The sequence below is a fragment of the Kogia breviceps genome, chromosome X (assembly GCF_026419965.1).
Source record: "Kogia breviceps isolate mKogBre1 chromosome X, mKogBre1 haplotype 1, whole genome shotgun sequence".
Lineage (NCBI taxonomy): Eukaryota > Metazoa > Chordata > Mammalia > Artiodactyla > Physeteridae > Kogia > Kogia breviceps.
The window spans coordinates 31159268-31179939 of NC_081330.1; the positions used below are offsets into that span (position 1 = coordinate 31159268).

Consider the following 20672-nt stretch of genomic DNA (forward strand, 5'->3'; position numbering starts at 1 on the left):
TAGTCCCAAGTCCAAATACAAGTCACAATGACTTTGACGGTATTGTTAATTAGGAGGCAATGTGTTTCTAGAGCCCTTCCTTGACATTATAGCAGGCAACCTACTTAGTTCACTGTGTTCACCTAACACGTGTGAAACTATTTACCTGAGTAAGAATGCTGCGTTCCTTCACTGGACAGCTCTGAAGTTCCTCCCAGAGCACAGATCCCCTCTTTCCTGTTGATTGCTTTGCGGAAGGTTTTGGCAATATCGCTGCTTTTTACCTCTTGGAAAATCTATTAACGAAAATATGTTGTTGATTCACAATTTTCAATCAGGCACAACCATAAGCATATTTATCTTCTTTTATACTCTGGTAATCTACATTTTCCCCCATAGGTGATGAATGTTAAAAGATAAGGCAAACTAGGCTTGAGTTTTAAAATGCTAAACAAGTACTTCAGTACTGCTACGAAAAATGTGAAGTGCCAGAAGTCAACTGCACACACTTGTCAAAAACATCAAGTGCCACATGCGTTGAATTCCTTTTAAGCCAAAAACTAGTGTTGTTCAAAGGCACAGGTAAATCTGTTAATTTTCTAGAACAAGGAAGGCTTTGTTCCTTTCCTGGAGAGAAAAGACTGAAGGATTCCCCCTTCTTTAAGCACGATTCATAGTGCAAAGAAAGATGAAAATTTTGGGACTTCCCTGGTGGCGCAGTGGTTAAGAATCTGCCTGCCAATGCAGGGGACATGGGTTTGAGCCCTGGTCTGGGAAGATCCCACATGCCGTGGAGCAACTAAGCCCGTGCGCCACAACTACTGAGCCTGCGCTCTAGAGCCCACAAGCCACAACTACTGAGTCCGAGAGCCACAACTACTGAAGCCTGTGTGCCCAGAGCCCATGCTCCGCAATAAGAGAAGCCACTGCAATGAGAAGCCCGCACACTGCAACGAAGAGTAGCCCCTGCTCGCTGCATCTAGAGAAAGCCTGTGCGCAGCAACTAAGACCCAACGCAGACACACACACACACACAAAAGAATAAATCCAGAAAAGAGGCTTTTCAGTGATCGAGCTTCTCTTCACAATAAGGTACATGGCAAATGAAATTAACCTGTGCATTCTACTTGTACAAAAGCAGGCTGTAACAAAGCAAATTTCATACCCTACTCTAACCCCTTGACTGAATGACTGGACATTCCAAAAGTCTGCCTATACATGTCTGAAATACTGGAACTTACCTAACCTTCAATTTGTTCCTGAGCTACCAATGTGCAGGGCTAAATTAGCCACTGCCAGAAAAACAAGAGCAAGATGTAGTATTTTCATAAAAACTTCTTTAAAAGGTGTTTAGAACACAATAGACTTATCGAAAGAAACTTAGGGCCCTAATGGAAAAGTTGCTGAGCAAACAGAAGATAACCCAAAGGCCTTTAGCATTACTGACAAGTACATACTCACAAACACACCTCTGGAGGGGTAGCCTATGTTTGAAGGTCATAGAACAGGGTCACCGTATTTAGCAGTTCAGGCTGTGTCTATGAGAGCGGTCATGAGTAGAAGCTGAAATCCAGCCCATGCTCCCCTAAGCAGGCCTGGTGTCTTGTGCAAGACTGTGGCAGGCAGAAAGAGGAGTGCCTTTTTACATTTAGTCTCTCCAGGAGAGCATCTTTTTGTAATTAATCAACTGAGACAGACTCTTTCTAACTGGTAGGAAAGTTGCTGGAGCCCCATCACAAAGTCATCTTTTCCTGATACCGTCTTGAAATCCTGGCCTTCCTTGGACTTATAAACCCAATTTTATTTAGGAAAATAGTAAGCAGTAAGTTTTACAAAATCAAGCTTACTCAATTTCCATAGCTGTGATTTTGTGCTATACCTGTAATTTCAGAGGTAGACTCAGAATGTGTGTGCGTGCATCTATGTCTGCATATGTATATAGACACACACACACTGACTGCTCTAAATATTACACACAACCAATGAAATCACTCTTCCTCCTCTCTGGCCATTATACTGACTCCTGTTAAGTATCAATAGTGTGGAACTGACTAATGCACTCTGGGTAATTTCAAATTATTAAAATTATTTTTACTCACACTCTGATTCCACCTGTAATTTTATTTAATTTGCCTTACCTTCCAAGCCAAGATTAGACAACAAAATGGTTACTTGGGAATGTAGCAATCTTAACTGTGATGCATTTTGTTTCCACAGCTCCCTCTTTGATAACTATACGTATCTGCTCAGTGAAAAAACAATATTTACTATTCTACCTCATTCTGAACTTTACTTCATTTAGTATAACACTGTGTAGTAAATTAAAATATAAAATGTGTGCTTCTCCTGACTGAGATACCATAAATCACTGGAACGACAAAAATCTCCAAAATGTGATTGCCTCGAAGCTACTACCCTCAGAATGACATATGAAAAGTTATTTTTCTTACCACGACTATTTTTGCCTTAAGGATCATTAGCTTCTAAAAATTAGGTTGTCTCCATGATCACTATTTCAGCTGAAAAACTTTGTAAACATCATGGAAAAAAGGAATAATACAAATAATAATAACTTTTAAAGAAGAATGTTTACTGTACAATATTCTAACGCAATTACTTACATAGCTCTACTTAAACTCTTGATGCTTGGGAATAACATGTTGAATGCAAAGTTGCAATTAAATGAGTTAATTTTCAATTGTCTTACAAAAGTTACATGACCTTCCTTTTCTAAATATTTTAAAATAAATTCTTCCAGCCTGGCTCAAATTTTCAGTTTCATAGTATTTTCCTCTGTTCTTTAGACTTAAAAAAATGTTAAAAGATAAGTGATAGTTGAAGATTTATGTATCTGTTAAATTGATTCACTATGTGAGAATTTGCGTTTTATTTTCTACTTTAGTAAAGAAATCACTCGAGTGGATGATAAAGCAATTTGAGTGTAAGCCTTGGCTTAACAAGAATCTCTGAAATCAGAGACAGCACCAGGCCAACTACTGTGCTGGAGAGTTGTCAATGAATCTTTTCAAAGTTGCCCGTGGTGATACTAATGAGCTCACTGTTTCATGCTGTTTTCCCTCCATGAGGAGGGACTTGCTTTATCATGTGTGAACAAACTCCTGGTGTACACTGCTCACTCTGGTTCTATATATCTTTTCCAGTCTCTTTTATGAAACGTATATGTTTCTTATTCCTTTCAAAAGTGTCATCACCTTCCTAGATCAGCACTAGTGGCCAAACCAAAGCAATGCAGAGGCACAGGACTTAAGGAGGAAAGATTTTAGAATGAATTGCAAAAAAATACTGACTGGCTTCCAGTGTTTGAGGCTTGTTTCCAACGCAGCAGGTTTGAATTTTTACTTTTCGGGGAATCTGTTGTAGGCCTAAACTTAGTAATAATAGGAAAAGAACACTGCCTTTTTAATAAATAGAAATAACTACCAACAACTAACACCTGTATAGCATTTGCTATATACCGGGTATGGTTCTAAGCACTTTACTTATATGAAGTTACTTAATCCTATGAGGTCGGTAATATTAGTAAAAGTTCTGAAACAGGTCAATAACTTATTACCATTATGTAAGAGCAAGGTTCTCACTGGGAAAATAAGAGTTTAATGCTGATTTCTCTGCTGAAAGAACTTATCGCCATACCAGTCTTTTTACAGATGAAGTAGAAAACCCCACTATTACCTCAGAAGTATACAAATCCAGTAATTTAGTTTTGAAATAGTTAGAAGAAATAAGATCAGTTAATATATTTAATTTTAACATGTGAAGTTTACATATAATTTGGGGGCTCTTTTCTGCCATATATATATATATATATATATTCTTCTCTAAAATTAATATAAACATGTTGTTTGTAGCCTGGTTTGCAATCAACACCTCTTAAGTAGCAATTTAAAACAGAAACCAAAAATCTAACATGCAAGAACATGTTTATTTCTATTTCCTTATGTTAGTCCTTGACAGGAATAATGTGCTTCCTCTTTCTCAGGTAACTAGGATCTATCCATATTTTGTCTGACAATTTGTAAGATGTTTCACTGATGACAAGGCCGATGGGAGTGGACAGACATTTGGTTACATACCCATCTTTCTTTCAGTACAGTCATGGTGGTATCATTCTGAAACTTCAGGTGGATTATTTTACTGTCCTTCAGATTTCAAATTTCTTGAATAGAAGGGAGGTAACTGGAAAAAGCCACTAAGTCCCCTGTGTAATGTCGGGCAAGTCACTTCCTTTTTCAGGAACCCAGACTTTTTTTTTTTTAATTTGAAAAATGAGGGAGTATAAACATATTGATTTCTTCCAATTCTAAAATATACATTTTAACCAACAAGGTCCTCATTAGTATTTTATTTTTTAAAAAAATCCCTGGTGATGCCAAAATTATTATGCCTGTTATTCACTTTTTAAGAAAATACTAGGGTAATCACAGCCTTCACTTAAAAGCCACAAACAGCTGTGTGGAATCAGCAACGTTTCAAAATATATAAAATTAAATATTTCCCTAAGATGATTTTTCTCAAAGACAATTTCATAACTGTGTCCTTAAAAATACTGGCACACTGCAAATCTTGATTATTTAAGTCTGTTCTTTCTAGCAGATTAAAACATTCTGAGCAGAAAATTATATCAAAAATAAGTGATCATAGTTATCTACTGCTCTAAGCTGCTTTAAACTCACAATTAAACATGCAGTTACAAGGGAGGCAAGTTATACATCAGAGGACATGCAAGTGCTCATATTGCAAGTCAATTGCAACTTACTATTGAACATAGGATTCAAAACAAAAGGCTTTGGCAATAACTGGAGACAAAAAATGGTGGGGAGAAGATCAGTATTTCAAAAGAAGATGGCAAGAACTATAGCATTATAGTTATGAAATATGTCTGCATTTAAAAAAAAGTAACACTCCCCTCCTCCCAGCCACGCCCTGCCCCACCCCACCCCCAGGCAAATGCTATCTGTTGAGTAGACACTACTACTTAGTCAATTTGCTTCTGGAACTCTCAAGGTGTTCTAAAGGGGTTAATTCTAATCAGAAAAAACATATCAGAATTTTACCTCCTTTACTGAGCTATGGTTACTGATGGGAGTATATACTATCATTTCAGGTGTCTTGGGGCAAAAACAAACCCTGGAAAAGGATAGGAGTGCTAGGAAGTTTGTGGTAAGTATTAGGCACTAATTACCTATCTGCAATATATGTAAGGAATGCCAAATTCGATCTAGTCAAACTCAGCCTTAAATGAATAATAAATAAAAACAATAAAATCTTAAGTGTTCTTAATTGAGGGGAGGGGCAACAGCTATTCTTTAATATATATCTCAAATACTTTGTTAACGAATGGAAAATGTCATATGTCTAGAAAAATCTTGACCCTGCTAGCCAGCAGCTAAAAGCATTAGGCTTCAATGGTGAGTACCACACATACATTCTCTAAGCACCGTATGGAACACTAGGTGCTTGGGGGTAGAAGAATTAAGAAATCAGCCCCTAACCTTGAAGAGTATTTGATGATACTAGAGAAGAAAACAAGAATTTTAAGTGCCTCTTCCAATGGATGGAAAAGATGTGCTTCTAACTTTTAATTATCAAAATCATCATCCTAGGGAAAACGGTACAGTTAAATACCACTACCACAAGAGTAGCAAACATCTTTTTAATCAGAAAGTTCAACTCAGGAAGCATCCAAGACTGTGAGTCAGGATGTATCATTAAAATTTGGGAGTACACTGTTCCTGATAGAAAAAGCACTTCAAGAATGTCATTTCACACCTTGAAAAATGCCCTTTAATGATGCCCCCAAAGGAGACTGTTCACCTTACACAGTGAGCAGAGCGTTATATCTTTGATTCTGTCAGTGTTCTTTTCTTGATTCTTTTGTTAAGATATTCTAATGGCTAAAAGAATGAACTAAATGTAGTGGGTGGGATGAGAGAAATTTTATTAGTTATAACAGTACTACTATGATATATTTAGGAACTTAATAGGACTTACTACTAAAAGACCCCACAAGACAAAAGGAGCACTCATCACTTCTAATAATGGTAGGTTTTCACATACTTACATAAACAAATTCATCAAAACTTATCTTCCCATCTTTATTCCTGTCACCATCCAGCATGAGTTTTTGAATAATTTCTCTCACTTTATATCCCGGTAATGGCATATTAGCTTCCTTGAAAAGCTCATGAAGTTCATAGTCACAGATGAATCCATTACTGTTGAGATCTTTGTAAAAAGGGAGACCAAGCAAAAATGGAAACAAATTAACCTATTAGAGTATTTTTCTTCATTTTAGGTTCAGTTCATAAGCTCGCCTAAATACAATGTTTTTCTTTCTTATTGTTTGGTACCTAAGGCTGTTTGAAAGGGAAATGCAAATTTTAACTGAAAGGGCATGGTTTACATCATGCTTTTTATGTTTTAAACAGTGTATAAGTAGCTTTGCTTAAAAATAGCATCCCTAATATTAAGAAAGCATAGTTGTTTAATAAAATTATTATTAAATCATAAAGCTGACAGGACTTTAAAAATTAAATAATTAATATATTATACACCAATAAAACACTGCCATGGTATAAAACAATTTCTACTGTAGCTATTTAGAAGTTTTATGCCCCTATTCTCCCCTTAGTCTAATAGAACAGTTTATGAATTGATGCTGATTATATTACATAGCACACCTGAAATTACAATACAATCTTCAGCGCCAATTTTTTCAAGAGTTAATGTAAATAAACGTTAAGCCAAAACAAATATAGAGTTCATAAAAATAAATGCCGTCATGAGTAATGCAGATGTATAAATAACTTAAAAATTTTTGTGCTTTCATAACTTAACACTGTATCTAAGTGCTAATGAGGCTTATTATGAAACTGTTAAAAATGGGAAAAAAAATGATCAATGACGAAAAGTTAATTTATTGGAAAAGAGGGCTAATGTCCTGAGGTTATAATCACTTGGGTATATTTTTTTAGCAAAGAAAGTTGGACTTACAACAGCAATTTCAAATATTTACTGTTCAAAAATGCTTTTTATTCCTTAGGTCCTCCACTGATTTTCATATATAAATTTAATTATAATAAAGGGAAGCAATCTGAATAGAGAAATGACTCAAGATGACCACAACACCATTCAAGAATATGTACTATGAAGTTAATCTATTTGATATATTACTGGTTAAAAACTGTACCAGATACTGTTCCTGGGATTGGGGATACTGCAATCAATGAAAGAAAGTCTTGCTGTACAAAAGCTCACATTCTAATGACAACTAATAAGCAAATAGCATATAACATAAGGTCTGATTATAAACATAATGTAATATGGCATAAGTGCTATGAAGAAAAATAAAGAGGGGTTAGGGGTTAAACTAGGGGCTATTTTGCCCCCCAGGGAATATTCAGAAATGTCTGGAGACATTTTTGATTAGCACACACAGCTGGGGGTGGGGAAGATGCTCCTCGCATCCAGTAAATAGATGCCAGGGATGCTGCTAAATATCCTACAATGCATATGACCCCCCTTCCACAGAACTGTGTGGCCCAATATGTCAACGTTGAAGTTGAGGAACCCTGTGTTATAGTGACAGGTGGGGATGTGGGTGGTGGTGGGGGTGCTATTTAGATAGAATGCTCAAGGACAGCGACTTTGATGAGGTTATATTTGAATGAAGATTTATGTGAGTAAGAAAGCACATCATATGGCTATCGGTGGGGGGGAATTTTAGGTAGAGGAAAAGAGCAAATGCCAAGTCTCTGATGTGGAAGAGTGTCTGGTGTGTTTTGGGGACAGCAAAGATCCAGTATGACTTCAGCAGAGTGAGCAAAGGAGAAAATGAGAGATGAGGTCAGGGAACTGATCATAAAAGCTCTTATTAAAATATTAAATCCCCAGGCTTCCCTGGTGGCGCAGTGGTTGAGAGTCCGCCTGCCGATGCAGGAGACACGGGTTCGTGCCCCGGTCCGGGAAGATCCCATGTGCCGCGGAGCGGCTGGGCCCCTGAGCCATGGCCGCTGAGCCTGTGCGTCTGGAGCCTGTGCTCCGCAATGGGAGAGGCCACAGCAGTGAGAGGCCCACATACCGCAAAAAAAGAAAAAAAAAAAAATTAAATCCCCTGTATGAAACCAATACATTGAAAGCTGATGATATTGTTATGTTTACTTTTAATGAAGTATATGATTTTACAGTCAAATATTCTTAAACATAGATTACCATATTTTTAATCTATCAATTAAAATATCTATACTTTTACAGCATCATCACCAAACTACCCCACACTTCTGAAAACCACTAATATTTCCTTTGAGGTAAAACACTTGATTCCCCTAGGGTACATCTTCAAGTTTTTTTGCTTTGAACTTATAAAAGGCCATACATCAAACACTTGATTAGTAAAGTGTTTATATGCAGAAATCAATCCAGCAACAACATCTGCAGCTTCTAAAAAGAACAAAGTAATCCACGTGGCACTGTGGCAGGATTTTAGCAAGTTTTGATGAGTGAAATTCTTGGGTTTCAATACACCTTCTCCTATGCATATACCAGTCTATTTCTCCCATTTTCTTTAAAAAGTTAAAAAGAGAGCTCAGTACTAGAGAGTTAAGTGTGACAAAGTGAAAGGTACACAGCATAGATGAAGGGACACAACAAGAGAAAGTAATAGGACACCGGATCTAATTTCATCTTGGCTACTAATTTGCCCAAGTCATCTCTCCAGATCTTAGTTTTTTCATCTGTAAAAGGAGGGCTTTAGATCAAATGATCTCTAAGGTCCCCTTTTACCTCAAAAAGCTGGAGATAAAAATCATCATACACAGGAAAAACAAATATAGAGTAATAACATTCTGATCACTACTGTACCTCAGTATCTAAATACTATATTCCTTCATTTTATGATATTTTTAGAGAAGGAGAGAGCTTATTCCTTGCAACTATCAAAACTCCTTCAAGATGGCAGAAGAGTAAGCCCTGGAGATCACCTTCCTCCCCACAAATACATCAGAAATACATCTACACGTGGAACAACTCCTACAGAACACCTACTGAATGCTGGCAGAAGACCTCAGACTTCCCCAAAGCAAGAAGCTCCCCACGTACCTGGGTAGGGAAAAAGAAAAGAGAAAAAACAGAGACAAGAGAATAGGGATGGGACCTGTACCACTGGGAGGGAGCTGTGAAGCAGGTAAAGTTTCTGCACACTAGGAAGCCCCCTCACTGGCAGGGATGGGAGTGGGGGAGCTTTGCAGCCACAGAGGAGAGCTCAGCAACAGGGGTGCAGAGGGCAAAGCGGAGAGATTCCCACACAGAGGGTCCATGCCCACCAGCACTCACCAGCTCGAGAGGCTTGTCTGCTCACCCGCCGGGACAGGTGGGGGCTGGGAGCTGAGGCTCGGGCTTCAGGCTTCGGAAGTCAGATCCCAGGGAGAGGACTAGGGTTGGCTGCGTGACACAGCCTGAAGGGGGCTAGTGCACCTCAGCTAGTCGGGAGGGAGTCCAGGAAAAAGTCTGGACCTGGTTAAGAGGCAACAGACCACTGTGTCAGGGTGCGCAAGGAGGGGGGATTCAGAGGGCCACCAAAATGAGCTCCAGAGACGGGTGTGAACCACGGCTATCAGCGTGGACACCAGCGACGGGCATGAGATGCTAAGGCTGCTCCTGCAGCCACCAAGAAGCCTATGAGCAAGAACAGGTCACTATCCACACCTCCGCTCCTGGGAGCCTATGCAGCCTGCCACTGCCAGGGTCCCGTGATCCACGGACAACTTCCACAGGAGAACACACCGCGTGCTTCAGGCTGTTGCAATGTCATGCTGGCCTCTGCCACTGCAGGCTCTCCCCGCATTCCGTACACCTCCCTCCCTTCCCCAGGCCTGAGTGAGCCAGAGCCCCCTAACCAGCTGCTCCTTTAACCCTGTCCTGTCTGAGTAAAGAACAGACGCCCTCAAGCGACCTACACACAGAGGCGGGGCCAAATCCAAAGCTGAACCTCAGGAGCTGTGCGAACAAAGAAGAGAAAGGAAAATCTCTCCCAGCAGCCTCAGGAGCAGCGGATTAAATCTCCACAATCAACTTGATGTACCCTGCATCTGTGGAATATCTGAATAGACAATGAATCATCCCAAAGTTGAGGAGGTGGACTTTGGGAGCAATGAAAAATATATATATTTCCTTACTGATTTGGTTGCTCTCTTCCTTTACATGTATATATGTGTGTGTGTGTGTGTGTGTGTATGTTTATTTATATTTTCTCTTTTTGTGAGTGTATGTGTACGTTTCCTTGTGTGATTTTTGTCTGTATAGCTTTGCTTTTACCATTTGTCCTAGGGTACTGTATGTCTTTTTTTTTAAGTATAGTTTTTAGCACTTGTTATCATTGGTAGATTTGTTTTTTGGTTTGGTTGCTCTCTTCTTTCTTTCTTTTTTATTACTTTTAAATTTTTTAATAATTATTTTTTATTTTTATTTAATAACTTTATTTTATTTTTCTCTTTCTTTCTCCTTTTTTCTGAGCTGTGTGGCTGACAGGGTCCTGGTGCTCCAACCAGGTGTCAGGCCTGAGCCTCTGAGGTGGGAGAGCCGAGTTCAGGACACTGGTCCACCATAGACCTTCTGGCTCCACGTAATACGAATCAGCAAAACTTCTCCCAGAGATCTCCATCTCAATGCTAAGACCGAGCTCCACTCAACGACCAGCAAGATACAGTGCTGGACACCCTGTGCCAAACAACTAGCAAGACAGGAACACAACCTCACCCATTAGCAGAGAGGCTGCCTAAAATCATAAGGTCACAGACCCCCCAAAACACACCAGCAAACGCGGTCCTACCCACCAGAAAGACAAGATCCAGTCTCATCCACCAGAACACAAGCACCAGTCCCCTCCACCAGGAAGCCTACACAACCCACTGAACCAACCTTAGCCATTGGGGGCAGACACCGAAAACAATGGGAACTACAAACCTGCAGCCTATGAAAAGGAAACCACAAACAGTAAGTTAAGCAAAATGAGAAGACAGAGAAACACACAGCAGATGAAGGAGCAGAGTAAAAACCCACCAGACCAAACTAATGAAGAGGAAATAGGCAGTCTACTGAAAAAGAATTCAGAGTAATGATAGTAAAGATGATCCAAAATCTTGGAAATAGAATAGAGAAAATACAAGAAACGTTTAACAAGGACCTAGAAGAACTAAAGAGCAAACAAACAATGATGAACAGCACAATAAATGAAATTAAACAATCTCTAGAAGTAATCAATAGCAGAATAACTAAGGCAGAAGAACGGATAAGTAAGTGCACCACGGCTAGCCAGGAGGGAGACCGGGAGAAGTCTGGAGCTGCCGAAGAGGCAAGAGACCTTTTCTTCCCTCTTTGCCTCCTGGTGCGCGAGGAGAGGGGTTTAAGCGTGCCGCGTAAAGAAGCTCCAGAAACAGGTGCGGAGCTGCCGATGAGACAAGAGACTTTTTCTAGCCTCTTTGTTTCCTGGTGCGAGAGGAGAGGGGATTAAGCATGCCATGTAAAGGAGCTCCAGAAATGGGCGCGAGCTGCAGCTATCAGTGCGGACACCAGAGATGGGCATGAGACGCTAAGGCTGCTGCTGCCGCCACCAAGAAGCCTGTGTGCGAGCACAGGTCACTCTCCACACCTCCCCTCCCGGGAGCCTGTGCAGCCCGCCACTTCCAGGGTCCCGGGATCCAGGGACAACTTCCCCGGGAGAACACACGGCGCGCCTCAGGCTGGTGCAACGTCACACCGGTCTCTGCCGCTGCAGGCTCGCCCGGCATCCATGCCCCTCCCTCCCCCAGGTCTGAGCCAGGGCCCCGAATCAGCTGATCCTTTAACCCCGTCCTGTCTGAGCTAAGAGCAGATGCGCTCGGGCGACCTATGCGCAGAGGTGGGGCCAAGTCCAAAGCTGAACCCCGGGAGCTGTGCGAACAAAAAGGAGAGGGGGAGGTCTCTCCCAGCAGCCTCAGAAGCAGCGGATTAAATCTCCACAATTAACTTGAAGTGCCCTGCATCTCTGGAATACCTGAATAGACAGCGAATCATCCCAAGTTGAGAAGATGGACTTTGGGAGCAAGATATATTATTATTTTCCCCTTTTTCTCTTTTTGTGAGTGTGTATGTGTGTGCTGCTGTGTGAGATTTTGTCTGTATAGATTTGCTTTCACCATTTGTCCTAGGGTTCTGACCAATCTGTTTGTTTGTTTTTTTAACTTTAAAAAATTTTTCTTCTTAATAATTATTTTCTATTTTAATAACTTTATTTTATCCTACTTTACCTTTTCTTAATTCCTTTCTTCCTCCCTTCTCCCTTTCTTCCTTCCGTTCTTTCTTCCTTTCTTCCTTCCATCCTTCCTTCCTTCCTTTCTATTTTTTCTCCCTTTTATTCTGAGCCCTGTGGATTGGATTAAAGGATCTTGGTGCTCCCGCCAGACGTCAGGGCTGTGTCTCTGAGGTGGGAGAACCAACTTCAGGACACTGGTCCACAAGAGACCTCCCAGCCCAACATAATACCAAATGGCGAAAATCTCCCAGAGATCTCCACCTCAACACCAAGACCCAGCTTCACTCAACGACCAGCAAGCTACAGTGCTGGACACCCTATGCCCAACAACTAGCAAGACAGGACTACAGCCCCAAACATTAGCAGAGAGGTTGCCTAAAATCATAATAAGGCTGCAGACACACCAAAACACACCACCAGACGTGGACCTGCCCACCAGAAAGACAAGATCCAGCCTCATCCACCAGAACACAGGCACTAGTCCCCTCAACCAGGAAACCTACTCAACACACTGAACCAACCTTAGCCACTGGGGACAGACATCAAAAACAACGGGAACTATGAACCTGCAGCCTGCAAAAAGGAGACCCCAAACACAGTAAGCAAAATGAAAAGACAGAAAAACACACAGCAGATGAAGGAGCAAGGTAAAAACCCACCAGACCTAACAAATGAAGAGGAAATAGGAAGTCTACCTGAAAAAGAATTCATAATAATGATAGTAAAGATGATTCAAAATCTTGGAAATAGAATAGAAAAAATGCAAGAAACATTTAACAAGGACCTAGAAGAAATAAACAGGAAGCAAGCAACGATGAGCAACACAATAAATGAAATTAAAAATACTCTAGATGGGCTCAATAGCAGAATAACTGAGGCAGAAGGACGGATAAGTGACCTGGAAGATAAAATAGTGGAAATAACTACTGCAGAGCAGAAGAAAGAAAAAAGAATGAAAAGAACTGAGGACAGTCTCAGAGACCTCTGGGACAACATTAAACGCACCAACATTCGAATTATAGGGGTCCCAGAAGAAGAAGAGAAAAAGAAAGGGACTGAGAAAATATTTGAAGAGATTATAGTTGAAAACTTCCCTAATACGGGAAAGGAAACAGTTAATCAAGTCCAGGAAGCACAGAGAGTCCCATACAGGATATATCCAAGGAGAAACACGCCAAGACACATAATAAGCAAACTGTCAAAAATTAAATACAAAGAAAACATATTAAAAGCAGCAAGGGAAAAACAACAAATAACACACAAGGGAATCCTCATAAGGTTAACAGCTGATCTATCAGAGAAACTCTGCAAGCCAGAAGGGAGTGGCAGGACATATTTAAAGTGATGAAGGAGAAAAACCTACAACCAAGATTACTCTATCCAGCAAGGATCTCAATCACATTTGATGGAGAAATTAAAACCTTCACAGACAAGCAAAAGCTGAGAGAGTTCAGCACCACCAAACCAGCTTTACAACAAATGCTAAAGGAACTTCTCTAGGCAAGAAACACAAGAGAAGGAAAAGACCTATAATAACAAATGCAAAACAATTAAGTAAATGGAAATAGGAACATACATATCGATAACTACCTTAAATGTAAATGGATTAAATGCTCCCACCAAAACACACAGACTGGCTGAATGGATACAAAAACAAGAACCATATATACGCTGCATACAAGAGACCCACTTCAGACCTAGGGACACATACACAGTGAAACTGAGGGGATGGAAAAAGATATTCCATGCAAATGGAAATCAAAAGAAAGCTGGAGTAGCAATTATCATATCAGACAAGATAGACTTTAAAATAAAAACTATTACAAGAGACAAAGAAGGACACTACATAATGATCAAGGGATCGATCCATGAAGAAGATATAACAATTGTAAATATTTATGCACCCAACATAGGAGCACCTCAATACATAAGGCAAATACTAACAGCCATAAAAGGGGAAATCGACAGTAACACAATCATGGTAGGGGACTTTAACACCCCACTTTCACCAATGGACAGATCATCCAAAATGAAAATAAATAAGCAAACAGAAGTTTTAAATGATACATTAAACAAGACGGACTTAATTGATATTTATAGGACATTCCATCCAAAAACAACAGAATACACATTTTACATTTTTCTTAAGTGCTCATGGAACATTCTCCAGGACTGATCATATCTTGGGTCACAAATCAAGCCTTGGTAAATTTAAGAAAATTGAAATCGTATCAAGTATCTTTTCTGACCACAACGCTATGAGACTAGATATCAATTACAGGAAAAGATCTGTAAAAAATATAAACACATGGAGGCTAAACAATACACTACTTAATAACGTAGTGATCACTGAAGTAATCAAAGAGGAAATCAAAAGATACTTAGAAACAAATGACAATGGAGATACAACGACCCAAAACCTATGGGATGCAGCAAAAGCAGTTCTAAGAGGGAAGTTTATAGCAATACAATCCTACCTTAAGAAACAGGAAATATCTCGAATAAACAACCTAACTTTGCACCTAAAGCAATTAGAGAAAGAAGAACAAAACCCCCCAAATTTAGCAGAAGGAAAGAAATCATAAAGATCAGATCAGAAATAAATGAAAAAGAAATGAAGGAAACGATAGCAAAGATCAACAAAACTAAAAGCTGGTTCTTTGAGAAGATAAACAAAATTGATAAACCATTAGCCAGATGCATCAGGAAAAAAAGGGAGAAGACTCAAATCAATAGAATTAGAAATGAAAAAGGAGAGGTAAAAACAGACTGCAGAAATACAAAAGATTATTAGAGATTACTACAAGCAACTGTATGCCAATATCATGGACAACCTGGAAGAAATGGACAAATTCTTAGAAATGCACAACATGCTGAGACTGAACCAGGAAGAAATAGAAAATATGAACAGACCAATCACAAGCACTGAAATTTAAACTGTGATTAAAAATCTTCCAACAAACAAAAGTCCAGGACCAGATGGCTTCAACATTTAGAGAAGAGCTAACACCTATCCTTCTCAAACTCTTCCAAAAGGTAGCAGAGGGAGGAACACTCCCAAACTCATTCTATTAGGCCAAAATCACCCTGATACCAAAACCAGACAAAGACGACACAAAGAAAGAAAACTACAGGCCAATTTCACTGATGAACATAGATGCAAAAATCCTCAGCTAAATACTAGCAAACAGAATCCAACAGCACATTAAAAGGATCATACACCATGATCAAGTGGGGTTTATTCCAGGAATGCAAGGATTCTTCAATATATGCAAATCAATCAACGTGATACACCATATCAACAAACTGAAGGAGAAAAACCATATGATCATCTCAATAGATGCAGAGAAAGCTTTGGACAAAATTCAACACCCATTTATGATAAAAACCCTGCAGAAAGTAGGCAGAGAGGAAACTTTCCTCAACATAATAAAGGTCATACATGACAAACCCGCAGCCAGCATCATTCTCAATGGTGAAAAACTGAAACCATTTCCACTAAGATCAGGAACAAGACAAGGTTGCCCACTCTCACCACTCTTATTCAACATAGTTTTAGAAGTTCTAGCCACAGCAATCAGAGAAGAAAAAGAAATAAAAGGAATCTGAATCGGAAAAGAAGAAGTAAAGCTGTCACTGTTTGCAGATGACATGATACTATACATAGAGAATCCTAAGGATGCTACCAGAAAACTACTAGAGCTAATCAATGAATTTGGTAAAGTAGCAGGATACAAAATTAATGCACAGAAATCTCTGGCCTTCTTATGCACCAATGATGAAAAATCTGAGAGTGAAATTAAGAAAACACTCCCATTTACCACTGCAACAAAAAGAATAAAATATCTAGGAATAAACCTACCTAAGGAGACAAAAGACCTGTATGCAGAAAATTATAAGACACTGATGAAAGAAATTAAAGATGATACAAATAGATGGAGAGATATACCATGTTCTTGGATTGGAAGAATCAACATGGTGAAAATGACTCTACTACCCAAAGCAACCTACAGATTCAATGCAATCCCTATCAAACTACCACTGGCATTTTTTACAGAAATAGAACAAAAAAAATTTCAATTTGTATGGAAACACAAAAGACTCCCAATAGCCAAAGCAATCTTAAGAACGCAAAATGGAGGTGGAGGAATCAGGCTCCCTGACTTCAGACTATACTACAAAGCTGCAGTAATCAAGACAGTATGGTACTGGCACAAAAATAGAAATATAGATCAAGGGAACAGGATAGGAAGCCCAGAGATAAACCCATGCACATATGGTCATCTTATCTTTGATAAAGGAGGCAAGAATATACAGTGGAGAAAAGACAGCCTCTTCAATAAGTGGTGCTGGGAAAAACGGACAGCTACATGTAAAAGAATGAAATTAGAACACTCCCTAACACCACACACAAAAATAAACTCAAAATGGATTAAAGACCTAAATGTAAGGCCAGACACTATCAAACTCTTAGAGGAAAATATAGGCAGAACACTGTATGACATAAATCACAGCAAGATCCTTTTTGACCCACCTCCTAGAGAAATGGAAATAAAAACAAAAATAAACCAATGGGACCTAATGAATCTTAAAAGCTTTTGTACAGCAAAGGAAACTATAAACAAGATGAAAAGACAACCCTCAGAATGGGAGAAAATATTTGCAAATGAAGCAACTGACAAAGGATTAATCTCCAAAATTTACAAGCAGCTCATGCAGCTCAATATCAAAAAACAAACAACCCAATCCAAAAATGGGCAGAAGACCTAAATAGACATTTTGCCAAAGAAGATATACAGATTGCCAACAAACACATGAAAGAATGCTCAACATCAGTAATCATTAGCAAAATGCAAATCAAAAGTACAATGAGGTATCACCTCACATCAGTCAGAATGGCCATCATCAAAAAATCTACAAACAGTAAATGCTGGAGAGGGTGTGGAGAAAAGGGAACCCTCTTGCACTGTTTGTGGGAATGTAAATAGATACAGCCACTATGGAGAACAGTATGGAGGTTCCTTAAAAAACTAAAAATAGAAGTACCATACGACCCAGCAATCCCACTAGTGGACATATACCCTGAGAAAACCATAATTCAAAAGAGTCATGTACCACAATGTTCATTGCAGCTCTGTTTGCAACAGCCAGGACATGGAAGCAACCTAAGTGTCCATCAACAGATGAATGGATAAAGAAGATGTGGCACATATATACAATGGAATATTACTCAGCCATAAAAAGAAACAAAATTGAGTTATTTGTAGTGAGGTAGATGGATGTAGAGATTGTCATACTGAGTGAAGTAAGTCAGAAAGAGAAAAACAAGTATTGTATGCTAATAGATATATATGGAATCTAAAAAAAAAAGGTTCTAAAGAACCTAGGGGCAGGACAGGAATAAAGATGCAGACGTAGAAATGGACTTGAGGACACCGGGAGGGCGAAGGGTAAGCCGGGATGAAGTTAGAGAGTGGCACGGACTTATACATAGTACCAAATGTAAAACAGATAGCTAGTGGGAAGTAGCTACATAGCACAGGGAGATCAGCTGGGTGCTTTGCGACCACCTAGAGGGGTGGCATAGGGAGGGTGGGAGGGATACACCAGAGGGAGGAGATATGGGGATATATGTATATGTATAGCTGATTCACTTTGTTATAAAGCAGAAACTAACACACCATTGTAAAGCAATTATACTCCAGTAAAGATGTTAAAAAAATGAGTTACGGAGAAGAAAATTAAATTAAAAAAAAAACTGTTTCCACACCAGCAATTTCTGATAGAAAGATATTTTTAAATGTATTCTACTTTTCTCTGACTTCTGAAATGACATATCTGAGCAAAATTTAAGCATGTTATTTACTCCAGTTTAGAGCTAGAGTGTTGTTCTTTTTGTATTCTCAGGGATACAACAGAAGTGGAAGGTAGAGATGTTTAAAAATAAATATTGGAGAACTATAATGAATTCAGGGCTACATGAAACTGACAAAGGCCCTGAGAGTCTAGTTTATCTGGCAGTTTCTTCGATTTAGGTAAAAGAGAGGTGCAGGCAATGGGGGAACTACCACTTGTGTGCACCCTCTCTGAAATAACTTCTCTTGACCATTAATTAGAAGCTCACTGATGTGATTAAAAGATGCCAGGAAGTAGCCACCCTAAAATATAACTAACATTAAATAACCACATGTGGAAATACCATTTTGAAGTAAGTGTAGTAGTAACAGATGCTTTTAGTAATGGACAGGAACGTTTTAAAGGGTGGTTGGAGGAATAAGAATTTGTCATTACCTAACGATCTTATGAGACTGTAAATCTCTTGATGAAGATTCTTCTAGACCTTTTTATCTCCCACCCCAATATGTAGCACAGTACCTTGCATAGAATAAGCAGAGGGAAAAATAATTTTTGTAGAATCATTGATCCTCAAGTATTTTTTACTTAATTTTTATTGGAGTACAGTTGCTTTACAATGTTGTGTTAGTTTCTGCTGTACAGCAAAGTGAATCAGTTATACATATACATATAGCCACCCTTTTTTAGATTCTGTTCCCATATAGGTGCCAGTACTCATTACAGAGTATTGAGTAGAGTTCCCTGTGCCATACAGTAGGTTCTTATTAGGATCCTCAAATATTAAACCAGGAAAAGAATGCTCTAATCTAATGAGCATTTAAAAAACGGAACTAAGCAAACAACAATGACCAAAAAATGCAGAAATAGTACTGAAAAACTGAATGGCAATTCATCAGGAAACCCTGAGGACAGAAATATCCCTTAAATAACATTCAATCTCGTTCCCTTTGTTCTAATTCTGTCCCCACCCAGCAGCCTTCAGATCTGTAATTTGGTTTTCTAAGTGAACACACCCACCAAGGAGTCTCCAAGTAGACTACCAGTGATGGCTGTCAGGTCAGGACCTCTCTCTCATTCTAAATGTAGAAACCTGCTTTGACTTTATTAAGAAATACCCGTGCATTTGTATAGCAGGAGTCAACCTCCAGAGCAAACTGAGTACCTACTCTATGCCAGGCACAGCGCTAGACACCAAAGATACAGAATTAATCAGACAGAATCTGTGGCTCTTACTTGAAACTGTGGCTTCAGAATACTTATAAAAATTTAGAGTCACTTTGAATCTCTTTCTTGTATCTTTCCTGATATGGGAAAAGAATCATTGACCATGTGTCATCTACCTTTGCATATTTGTAAAGTTTTATCTACTCTGTTTCTCCATATTTTAACAGCAGATCTGGCTTGTACTACCTCCCAAGATCAAAGGCATTTTAGTGTTAGTACTAGTAAATTACTGCAAGGTTTTCTTAGAGTCCCCAAATCATACCTTTTGAAGAAAACAATTTTAATTTCAATAAGAGAGAGGGAGCCTAAAAAGGCAGCTTGCAATTAATTTTGGAAAATCTCCCAGCTGCTAAAGTACTTGAAAGACAAAACAGGGTGCAATTATTTTAGAAGAGTTTTATGCTAATTTTATTTCCAATCCCCAGCCAAAACACACACACACACACACACACACACACACACACACACACACACACACACACACACATATACCCTTAAACAATATCAGAGATCTAATGTGCTGCGCTTCAGAAGGCTAGAATATGCAACAGCACAAAGGCATTTTAGAAAGCTTCCCCCTCTTCACTGATGTTATTAACCAGGAGCTCGAGACTATGTTTGATGGTGAACTTTTCCTATTCTGGGTTTTGACATAAACATGAGAATTTAATAACAAGTGGACCCCAAAACACAGCTCTAGATTGAAAGCAGTTTTAACAACTGGAAATCACAACCTCCCGGCATGATGGCAGTCCTTTATTTACTCATTAAAGCTGCCAATATTCTGAAGGCCCTTTCTGGCTCATTTGCCCCTTCCTCGTTAACTACAGATTGGTGTGGGGTGGAACAGGTTCTGCATTTCGAAGACTCTTCTGTTCCAGCATCATATTTTCGACCACCCGATAAAGTAGATATTATCATACAGCCTGTAGTATCTACAGCATTCTCAATATTTCTGCAAACACAGGTCTCAACTGTTCGGTTCAGAAAATATGGTCAGTGTGGGCAGACCACGGGCCGCAGGGAAAAAGAAGAAACTCCACCTACGCAATGAACAAAGTTCCCGCATGGAGTCCAGAGCTGAACTTCAAGAAATGGATCAAGTGTTCTATTTTTAAAGAAAGATCGCTATACTTGAAAAAAAAATCACTAAGACACTCCTAGTGCTGTACCAGAGAGGCCAGTGTCTCAGTATCTTTCAAACTGGCTGCTGAATTCATCAGAAAAGGAACCAAATGTTTTTAACAACAGATCCTCTCTGTCTGTCTGTCTGCCTGTCTCTATGATGACACGTGTAGGTTCACAT

The 20672-nt window shown here is 39.2% G+C and overlaps 1 protein-coding gene across 15 annotated transcripts in view; it reads right to left on the reverse strand.

Annotated features, from left to right (window-relative positions):
• Positions 1-20672, reverse strand: part of PLS3 (plastin 3) — a 241895-nt gene that overhangs the window by 19925 nt on the left and 201298 nt on the right. For all 15 annotated transcript variants that reach the window (XM_067023577.1, XM_059049669.2, XM_067023569.1 and 12 more), the window contains exons 3-4: positions 6062-6225; positions 146-275 (exon numbers count right to left, since the gene is read on the reverse strand). In XM_067023577.1, the coding sequence (XP_066879678.1) occupies positions 146-275; positions 6062-6225 (294 nt within the window). The remainder of the gene's footprint in view (positions 1-145; positions 276-6061; positions 6226-20672) is intronic.